The sequence below is a fragment of the Monopterus albus genome, unplaced genomic scaffold, assembly GCF_001952655.1.
Source record: "Monopterus albus unplaced genomic scaffold, M_albus_1.0 scaffold45.1, whole genome shotgun sequence".
NCBI classification, from domain to species: domain Eukaryota; kingdom Metazoa; phylum Chordata; class Actinopteri; order Synbranchiformes; family Synbranchidae; genus Monopterus; species Monopterus albus.
Genome location: NW_018127925.1, coordinates 2,526,813 through 2,538,202, shown reverse-complemented (window position 1 = coordinate 2,538,202; position 11,390 = coordinate 2,526,813). Strand labels below are relative to the sequence as shown.

General features: G+C 42.2%; 1 protein-coding gene across 1 annotated transcript in view; it reads left to right on the top strand.

The window, feature by feature from the left end:
• LOC109960239 (serine/Arginine-related protein 53-like) overlaps positions 1-11,390 on the top strand; it is a 93,318-nt gene that overhangs the window by 68,427 nt on the left and 13,501 nt on the right. The window contains exon 4 of the mRNA XM_020600185.1: positions 2,294-2,365. Coding sequence (XP_020455841.1) covers positions 2,294-2,365 — 72 coding nt within the window. The remainder of the gene's footprint in view (positions 1-2,293; positions 2,366-11,390) is intronic.

The following is an 11,390-nucleotide window of genomic DNA, read 5'->3' as shown; positions in this document are numbered from 1 at the left end:
CCCCTGTAGCCAAGGCCGAGCGAAGTCTAAATGAAGTGAAAGGCCTCTCCTCTCCCCAACACCCGGCCGTTTATTACCCCCTTTAATAAAAGTCCATCACACAATTATCCTACAATGAACTACAGCCACTAAGTTGCCAAGAAATATACTTCCAGTAAGTGGCCTCTGCACACAGATATGCCTGTATTTCTAGAAGAATACAGCTGTGAGGCTTGAATCCAGTTACATGCTTTTAACAGCTTGCACATGATGGTGCAACAAACTGCGTTGCGGTAATGTATTTTTTGTAGTTTATCTTTTCGTAAAGCAGAGCTCCTTATTGATGTAATTAAATCGTATCCCTGGCTCTGCGCTCAGGCCTACTTTCATTGTTTTGAGGGGGCAGGAGCCCCGTGAGGCAGCGCACTGATGAGAGATGGATAAACAGTTTGATTTGCTGCTATCGCCCTCAGGCACAGTGTACTGGAGAGATGAGCAAGAGAAGGAAGAGAAGAAATAAAAACAGGGAGGGGCGGGAGAGGGCAAAACAGAAGGAGAGGAGAGAGAGTGAGAGGATAAGAGAAGCTGTTTGGGGGAGGGATGAAGGGATAGAGGTGGAGGATAAACATGCAGACCAAAAGATGTGACAAATCATTCTTGTTGTTAGTGTGCACACAGACGAGGCTGTCATTTCTTCCCTTTTCCTTCATGGGCCCCATCTTCCTGCTCATCTCCCTTTCCCCTTTTTCCCTCCTTTCTCCCTTGTCTCCCTCCTGCTCCATCACACCACCGATACCGCTCTGATTCCTACCTGCCTCTCAGTAGCTCCGAGCAAAGAGGGAACTGAAGAACGAGAGAGGAGTTCACGCACACATACGCACACATACACACACATACACATCTGTACATACAAACAAGAAAACTCATGAATGTAGAAATGCAGTATAGTGCAGCCCATGGCGCACACGCACACACACACACACACTTCCTAAATTATGACTGTGTTACCAAAGAGAAATAGATTGAATGTTGTCAGTTTGGTTAGCATGCTCCCACACACACAAACACACACCCTAGCTGAGGGAGGTAGAGGAGGGTTCAGTCATCCATGTGGAGTCATTGTTAGTAAAGATGCGGAACCTCCAGATTTAACCAGCCGTAACAGCCGTGTGACAAGTTCTTTGTCTACACCAATTACTGAACAAAAACAGCAGCGGAGTCACAGAGAGATTAGCACAACCCATGGCCTCCTGCATCCACACACACACACACAAATGTGTATGTGTTATATTTTTATGTAGCATACTTGTTTGCAGTGCAACATAAGGTCAGACAACAAACCAGGAGCGTGCACACAACACACATGCGTACGCAGTCATCTCAAGTGGTGCAGTAAAGCACATTCGGACACCCACAGCTGTGCCTTAACACAAACATTCTGTAAGCACTCTCAGACATTTACACCCACTCTTATATATTAACTTCCCCAAAACAGTGCAGTGCTCTCATTCTCTTCCTCCCCCTTCTCTCTTGTCTACTCACTCTTATTCTGCGCCCCCCCCCTTTCTCCCAAAGTTTAAACTCATTAAGTGTAATGATATTGGAGACTCAATTTTACATAGCTCACTCATCAACCAAGTGAGATAGCAATAAAGGCGAATGGCTCCGCTGAGGCCCTAACGCTACAAAATAAATGATGCGCCGCAATGGAAATGTAATTAATTTAGAGGCAGTATTGATAGTCCTGCCATACATGGCATTATATTTTTTAATGTGGCTTAACATCTTGATTATTCAAGGGGAAAGGCGGAGGTAAAGGGAGCCGAGACAACGCTGCTCATGATGGGAGATGCTTAAAATGCCCTGACGAGTGTTTACTCCCGCCGCCTCACTTTCTCTTAAGCTTTTCATTATGCTGAGGCGATAAATACCTCTCACGAAGACACACTGACTTTTACAGGGGTATGAAGGAAAAGCAGAGCAGGGTACCGCCTGGCAGGGGAAGGTGAAGGCAGCATGATTCATATTTTTGTTGATTTGTGTGCAAACTGTTGATCCAGCTATGTGGCCTCTGGTCATGTTCTGCATTCTTTGTGATGGGTATCAATTTGTTTCAACACAGAGTATCTTTCACAGAAATAGAGTTTGTAACCTATGTGTACAAATATTTACTTTTAATTAATGTGATCATTTAAATAAAAAAAAAAAGTCATAGGTCCATTCATATATTTGTTTATATAATCATACAAGTAAAAATTTAGGATAATTAACTTCTCAATCTTAAAAATTCTGTATCTGCTGTTTTTCCTTTCAGCTAAGACAGATGAGGTGCTGAAGGCCAAAGTAGCCAAGAGAGAGGAGGAGGCTCAGAAGAAACTGGAGGAAGGTGAGTTAAAGTGTGTGTGTGTGTGTGTGTGTGTGTGTGTGTGTGTGTGTGTGTGTGTGTGTGTGTGTGTGTGTGTGTGTGTGTGTGTGTGTGTGTGTTTGTGCAGTCGGCATACAGACATACCAAACAAGTTGTAAACTGACAACACAATCACAAATAAAAATAAAAAGCAAAACATAAAATGTAACAGAAATTGCATTGTTAAAGTTGTTGGTTGTAGCTCTGTTTTACAATTTGTTCTCCGTTAAATAGCTATTGATTTTCCCTTTGGGGGCAGTACGATCACAAAATACAAAACATTTTCTAGGCTGTAAAACATCTGATGCACAATGGCTTTTCTTTTCACCTGACTGTCTTAAAATAGTTGGAGCCTGTTTATGTGAAAAAACAAAACGCCAACTTGTTACATGTGCAGTTAAACAGCTACATAAATATGAGCCAACACTGTAATAGAGTGAAGTGCAGAAACACAGCACATGTGTAGCGATTGTACACATTTAACACGATTAATATGTTGATATTAACAGATTAACCCATGTCTCGTAAATAGTAATCGTACGTTCTCAGTTAATGAACTCAGAGATGCTGATTACACCACGCGTTTTTTTTTTGTTTGTTTTTTTTTAGTTTTTATTAAGATAGCTGTTATCTACGTAAGGATGCATAGTAGAGATGTAAAGCAGAAATGTGCTTAGCATTGCAGGCAGTAAATTTACCACCCCCCCCCATCACAGCACAGCACACTCAGGCATGCACACAAAGATGATCTTGATACACATTTAAATAGAGTCTAAGGTAATTTGCTGTGGATATGCTAGCAGTAATACAAGTCCTTAGACAGAGTGTCCCTCTCCTGACCTGAGTGTGATATACTGTAACTGTTAATATCAAAATGCGCCGTTATCAGTTACACTGTGTAAGTATGTGGCATGTGCACTAGCATAATTTGTTCTAGTGTGGGTGGTTTTTTATTGCTGGACTCCATTTCTCTTCTCTTTTTTGTCAGTTTTTTTTGTGTGTGTGTGTTTGCATTGAGCAGCCGTGTCAGCGTGACCTTTAAAGTTAGCTGACCTTTTAGACAAATGAAAGTCCAGCCATCAGAAACTAATTAGCTCTGCACTCCTGCTTTAGTCTCCTAGTTCTGGTTAGAATTTATTGGCTCATTCTCTCTATTGCACCCTGTGTTTTTTTTTTGTTTTTTTTTTTCAACCTCTCTGTCATTCTCACGTTAATATTATTCATTTTTCCTGGTCTTCATTTTTCTTCATCTCTTCTTACCTCCCATTTCTGTTTTCTCCTCCTGCTTTTTGTCTCTCGATCATCCCACCTCCATTTGTCCTCATCAGCCATTTCCACCTTTCTCCTGCCCTCCTCTCTCCGTCATTTGTGCTCGCTCTCTTCTCCTGCTTCTCTCTTCTCTGTATGGAGTCATTGCCAAAGTGGCAACTAAGTTGCCTTGCTTGGGGCAACAGAGCAAGGCTTCCAGTCAGACAGCTTTCAAGTTCACAGTGCACTGGTGTCTCTTTTTGGAATTAGTTGACTGTTTCTCCCCTTTGTTCAAAGCCTTATTCCAGCTGTTTGGTCAGTGTGAAATAAGGTGTTGTGCTTGATTGTGTAGCAGAGTGGTGCTGCATCGTGTACTGTGCTGGCATTGCCTTCGAGGACAAACATTTTATTCCTTTCAGAGAGGCTCCACAAAGTGCCCTAATGACTTACCCTTACCTTGGTTGTGAGAGAAACTAGTGGCACTGTCACAAATACACACACAAGCAGAGTCGGCCAGTTCCATCCTCTTGTGCCCTTCCTCCCAGCACGACTAAATGGAGGAGGTGGGCCACTGTGGCTGCTAAACAGCAACACCGGGGGTCTCCTTATTCCCCACAGGGCCTCTTAGAGGTCAGCACAACTAGAAAGTTTATACATGACCCGTTAAGTCAACTGAAATGAGAAAGCTGTTAAAGAGAATGCAGGGGAGAAAGTGAAGAACACTACCACCTACACTCCTCGTTCATAAATAGATTCACATCCTAGACTGGCAATGCGATTGAGTTAGTTTAGCCCTAATCGAAACCACAGCGATCGGATTCATGTGGATTCTATGATATGCAAGCTATTATTATAGCGAAATGTGGCTGCATGGTGCGGAGCCCTGCGAGAAGAGAGGGGTTTTTATCAGCAGGATTTACTGAGATAGAGAAAGAAAAGGATCAATAACTGGCCCTGTGGTCATCAGTTAACAAAGTAGTCTCCACTTTAAAGAAGTGTTTGGCTGTCTGGTTAAGGGCAGCCAGATGATGCTAGTGCTTGAAAAAGGAAACATGTGATATGAAAGGGTGTGAGAATGAGAGAGGAGGATGATTCCTTTGTTAGTTGCATGCCTTGTTTAGGCTATTAAAACGGAGAGGTGTTGTTTGTGTGCCCAGGAGGCTTTTCGCTAACATAGCCAGCTATAATAAGATGGACTGACTGCCTGTGTAACACAGTCTGTGTGTGTGTGTGTGTGTGTGTGTGATTGTACTGTCAGCTGGCACTTCACTGAAGGCAACATATAACCCGACTCACTCTGTGCGGTAGTAGTGAATGTAGTGCTGAGCAGTAAACCAAATATACCAGATTACTGCCATTTTGAGTCACTTACCGACCTATATTTACTCCTCCGTTCCCTTTCTCGTGGACCCCATTACACCTACATGTGCATCAGAAACGTCTGCTTTGTCTCATTACTGTCAGGTCCAAGTAGTTCTTGATCCCCTGAAATTTCTGCTTAATTTACTCATGTTGCATATTTGTCTTAAAAGTGACAATAATAGCAGCAACCTCTGATAACCAGAAGTTCTTTTTGTTTGTTTGTTTGTTTTGATTAGGCCATTTGGTCCAAATATAGTGAAGAAGCCCCGTTTCACCCATTTTCACCCAATGAAAAGCATCAGTTGCCAAAGAAATAATGTAACTGATTATCAAAATAGTTGCAGGTTAATTTTCTGTTAAACTAATCAAGTTGTTGTTTAACCAGTTCAGTCAAATAAACATTCTGATCATTTAATTTAATACAGATTTTAGATCATATTGTTCAGCCTCAGTGGTATGTTTTTATTATATATAATGTGCTATATAGGTATTGTTATTTATATACAGAGCTACTGCAGTGCAGCGTAAACTCTTCACTTTGCATATTCACTTTGTGCAGGTGATTGTTTCAGTCCAACTGGGAATGACACCGTTTAATGGCAAAATGTTACGCAGCAGAGTTGAAGGTAAAAAAGAAATGTCAGATATGTCGTCTCCATTATACCATTCTTACCAGCACTATACCAGTACATGAGTCATTTGTCAGGGGTTGTGTATGTGCGCAAGTGTGTAATCATGTTTGTTGTCAATCTGGGCCTCATAGGTCTTTCTTAAGACCCTGTGTTAATTCCTGGTTACCTTTATATACTTAATGTTGTACAGAACACATCAACCAGTTGGCTTAAAAGTTGGTCTAATGCTTGATAGTCCCAATTCATTCTCATAATTTGAATCTTGTGTGTTGTACCTGAGGCAGTGACTGAACCATCTTTATATTTGTGCAGCCACTCTCACAGAGTTATGTAGATCTGGGTTGGTGTGTAGCCTATAGCCGGCAGCTGGTGTTTCAGCCCCTGTGCTGCGCTGTCCCCATTACCTCAAACCGCCACCAGATTGGGAGATCATATATTTTAATGAGACGTATAATAGCTCTTTAACCCATATCATTAGGGGAATATATACCTACCGTTCGCTCTTTTGGCAGTTAAACGAAAGAACTGTTTCCCTAATTACACGGTGTGTAGAACAGGTCACAGGTTGGGTGTGTACCTGTCTGTGCGCGTCTGTGTTCAGGAATTATATGACCATTAAATATTCAGCCACAGGCCCCCTTCAGCTCACTCTCCCCGCCCAGTCCCTCGACCTAGCATCCATTAATACCTCAGCGCAGTTTAACTAGCTCTGTTGTCAATCACCACAGCCCGAAACAGAAAATGTCTGGATTTGGTTTCAAGCCGAACTAGTTCAACATACAGAAAAATAAGAGCAAATGAGAACACACATGCCTCCATCGGGGACAATCACTATAACTGGAATAACATTAAAGGTGCCAGCGCCATCATTTGTTTGATTAATTGATTGATTTTTTTTTTTTTGTTATGTGTGGCTATAACCAATTTTTCAGTCAGCTAAAATTTCCGCTTTGCATACAAGTGTCTGCATGCAATACCGGAGTGGGTGAATGATGTGGTCCCTTTTTCTAATTGAAAATAACAAATCCATGGATAACACCGTCTTGTATGATCCAAAAACATATCCCTTTCAGTTCCCCCCTATCTCGGCTATAATAAAAGACAGGAAATGAGAGGCAAGTGAGAGTGGTGGCTTGGACATTGACGCTTAATGTAATCTGCCTTGAAATCAAATTATTTGACCTGGAAAGCCTAACAATACAAAACTCCTGCCAGGCTGCTGTTAAATATTTAGCACGTGCCTGTCATGAATACAAATGGTGCACAAATTAGAATCTACAGGCGCGTGACCCTCATATCACACCCTGGGAGCACAGGGGGGACCAGCTCTGCTTTAAATGTTTTAATTACTGGGGCCATAGTGTGGCGTGCCATGCTACCTTGTCGAGCGGCATCGCCACTGCTTGGACTGCGTCTTGAAGGACAAGCGGTGAAATTCATCCACTGGTAAACATGAGTGATCTGGTGTCTGTGATCTCATCACATTAACTAAAATATGAAGATTCAATAAGGAGAGTGTCTGAATTGTACCATGCTATAATTATAGTTCCCAGCATCCTGGCTCATGGTAGATCAGTGTGCTTTTTTATTTATTTATTTATTTTTTTACTCTGTTCTTTCCGCTGGTTATATGATCTACCTTGGGCCTCGGGGGAGGCACTGTATTGCTCCTGTGCACTCTGCACTGAAGGAAGATCTGTCTCAGTGATTTTGATGTAAGAAAATCTGGTTTGTATTGATTTGTTATTGATTAGCGGAGTTAGCCTCATCTCCTGTCGTTACTTCAGATAAATGGCCTTATTTGTTGTGTTATTATGTTCAACACAATCATGCCAGGAACAGTCAGGAATATTGAACCGACACTTCATTGGCTTCATGAGTTCTGTTTGTTCCAGGAATTGAAGGATGTGTTCTGCCCATATCGCACCGCAGACAATGTGTAAAAGATAATCAATTATACCTTCATTTTAAACACGGTCTTACAGAAGAACATTCCACACTTATGTCACATGTTTGTCCTGCCTAAATAGTGATTGATTTGGAGATGAATAGTGCCACAGAATCAGTCTAGCCATCTCTCTGTTTTATTTTCTGCTTTCTCCTCCCTGTTCATTCAGGTCTGCGGTTCCCCCCACGTTGAAATGATTAGTTATGCAAGGCTTGTAAGCACTGAATCAGAGTTATGGTCCCTGGGGAAATAAATTTGGCAGAAAATCAGTGTGAGAAGATTTAATTATCACGAGGGGACCTTTTTTCCCTTGCATTGGCCCACTGAAGCCCAAACACACTCTCTCTCTCCCTCCCTCCCTCCCTCTCTCTCTCTCGCTACGCTTAGCTTCACACGCTGCAGTCAAAAACCCCAGTCTGCATCATGGACGCCAGCCCTCTCCTTGCCTTCCTTCTCCTCCCAATTTGTTTCATTGCACAGTGATAAGCCAAGCAATTACTGCTTTATTGATTTTTCATCAACCCCCCCCCGCTCGCTTCCCCCTTTCTCCCTTGGAGATGGCTCTGCAAGGTGATTAGGTGACCTCCTGTCCTGAGCGCTGCTGGTCCTGTGAACGAGTGGAGGCGAATGCTGAAATCTGCTAACCCTGCATGACCCTTTGTTGTCCTGGGGTAATGGGATGCTGCCTGGTGTGGCTGTCACTGCTGCAGCTGTGGAACCTATAGCTTAATAATTTCTATAAGGATATTTATGGAATGGCATGTTTGACTCGATAGCAGCCAAGCTATCTCTGCCGTAGGCTAGATTACACAGAAATTGACCGTGCAAGCTTCCAACCTGTGTTCATTCAGGTCAAGTGGACAAATGATTGACAGCAACCTTTTACCCTCTGTGATTGGTAATCGTTTCTTGGGTCACCCTTATCAATTAACCTGTTGCCAGTAAACCGATGTTCGTTCAGCAACCTCGTATTCAGTCCCCAGACTCATGATTTTTCCAGATTTCCTGTCCAATCCTTTTAGGTATAGGATGTATTATGCAGATTAGTTGAAAATTTGATGCTGAATGTGAAAATATTTCCTGAATAAAACCTTAGTTTGTAAGGGCCTACATGCAGTGATACATACACTACTAGAGGTTTTCACACACTGAAAGGGAAAGTGTGTCCAAACATTGGACAGGTAGCGTAATTTTTAGCAATATTTAGCTAATTGTTTTTTACAATTTGTTAAACATGTAATTTTATGGAATTTCTGAATATTGAATTACCAGTACTTTTCAAGCAATAGTGATGTATTCTTATTATTTGACGTTTGAAAATAAAGCAGTGTTCCCAGTATTTGAAACACACACATGTCTGGACATGATTGCACACAGCAGAAGTCCAGTCGAACAGAGTTGTCAGACTGCTGCGATTCAACCCACCCTCAAACTGTCGCAGGCCAAACTGCTGGGGTCCCGGGTGGCTCTGGCCAAGTGGCGGCCTCTGCAGGGTGTGTCATTAGACATCAGAGGTCAGTTATGAGTGTGTGTCTGCCCTGTGTGATGATTGTGTTGTTGGAATGCTTGAAATGACATTCCCCTGTGTGCGTGTGTTTTGGGAAGGTTGTGCGTCTGTTGTCACACTTCAGTACATCAAATTATATACAGATGGGTTTAGTAACTCTTTTGTACTTTATACAGCCTAGGCCTGCCTGGCCCCAGCTTAGAGCACTGGCATAAAGCCTGATTATGATCACAAAATGCACATTGTGCCATGATCCTTGGTAGTCGATTTAACCCACTTTACCCTGTTTGTCATTAAGGGGTGTATTGCACTCATCCGTGCTCAACCTATGACAGGACACTGGACCAGTGATCCCACTGTGGAGCGAGAGGGGAGTATTCTGGGGGAGGCGGGTGTCCTGAGTGTGGGACAGGGTGACAGTCAGATAGTGTTGAGGGGACGGGTCACTACATTTTCAGGGTGCAGTGACAAGGACTGGAACACCCCCTCAATACACTAATAGAAGTCAAACATATCAGGACTCACTGGACATTATGTCACTCTTGTTTTGTAATTTTTGCGTGATATTTTTGCCCTCTAGTAAGGCAGAATTCTACAGTAAAAAGGACCAACATATTACACAGTGCCAAGGTTATCTGTCTACAAGTGAGGTCAGCAGATGAGGAGGTGTGGGGCATTGGCCTAATTAATTACTACTCAGACACACTCCCGCACACATGCACTCACGGCCATGACCTTTACTGATATAGTTTGTAGCAGACCACACAAACAGGAGTCTCTCTACCTCTGTGCCTTTTCCTCTCTCACCACCACACACACATACACACATCCTGTCAGGAGCCAGCAGAGTGAAATGGAGAATCAATTACAGCCCAACTAAGGGGAAAGACTCGGCTGCTTGATGGCTACATTTCAAGAAGACTGTAGGTCACGAGGTGTGTGTGCCTATTTGTATGTTGACATTCATGTTTTAGTGCATGTGAAAATCGAGCCCATTTCCTGGATTCAGATTACATCATTTTCATTTAAAGGCCTTACTCCAATTAAGTAATTAGTTGCTTGGTGTTTCTCTAATTATAGAGCTGTTCATAAAAGAGCTGCTGACCAGCCTGGGATCGAAAAATGGAGACCACTGCGCTTTTTCCTGTGCGTGCACACACAAAAACGCACGCATATGCACAGCCTAGTTTAACATCGAATTAATGCAGTCAAATACCTGTTATTTCTGGTAAAGGGCAAGGCACGGCTCTGTATTCTAATCACACTAAAACACTGCTGTGCTTAATAAAGAGCTCTTTAAGTCTAACAGACAGATTATTATTGCGCTCCAGGTTACTGAGCAGAGTATGAGAAATGAACTTGAACATGGCCCTTCATCCAACTACTGTTTTACACTCAATAGTATTTTCAAGGACTTCTGTCACCTGTTTTCTGTAAATGAAACCTCTACTTGATTATTTTATGTGTAGAAAGTGTTTAATAACCTTTGATGCATGATTGACAATTGAGCAAGCTTTGCTCTCAGATGTATTTGCCTACCAAGCTAGTTGGGCCAGCCGCTGTATAACCTGAGCAAATACAATGCAGATTATATGAATCACCAAATATCTGCCCTTTGCTTGGGTGAGGATAAGATTCAGGGATGCTTTGTGTTAAGGTCAGATGTCTGATATGTGCATGGTATGATAGGTTAGGGTTGCTGACTAGTGTCCAAGGTGTCTACGAAATCGTTGTATGTATTTGTTCCTTATTCAGGAGCCCTGAAAATTTGTGACAGCAAGGCCTGATAACCAAATCTCTGGGGCCAAATAATGGATAAACATCACTTAACATGAATACTGAACCTCCATAGGAATGCTTCGCCATTTTTGGCACATTTAATTTAATTTAAATAACTTATTTAAAACTAATTTACCAGAAAATGACCACTTGTACACACATCAGCATGATAACATCCCAATGGCTTCACTTCATGGCGCCCATATTTTATACAATGTTAAAAATACCAAAGGTTATCCTCACTTCCTATAAAATTGACTTTGTAGAGATTTGTTCTTGCAAAATGTTAAAAGTTGTCTATGTAGGAGTCCTGAAACAGCAAGAGTAAAACAACAAAACTCTGATAATTAGATAGAATTTTGGGAAACAAAATTTCAGACAATATTTCCCGTATGCCTTTTGTGCCAGTCAACAGAGGGAATGTGGCTGTAGTCTTGAAGATCTCACCACTCAGCCTGTGAAAGCTTCACTGGCTAATGAGATTCTGTGACACTGCCCAGGCACAAGACATTGGCTAGCACTCATGCCCCC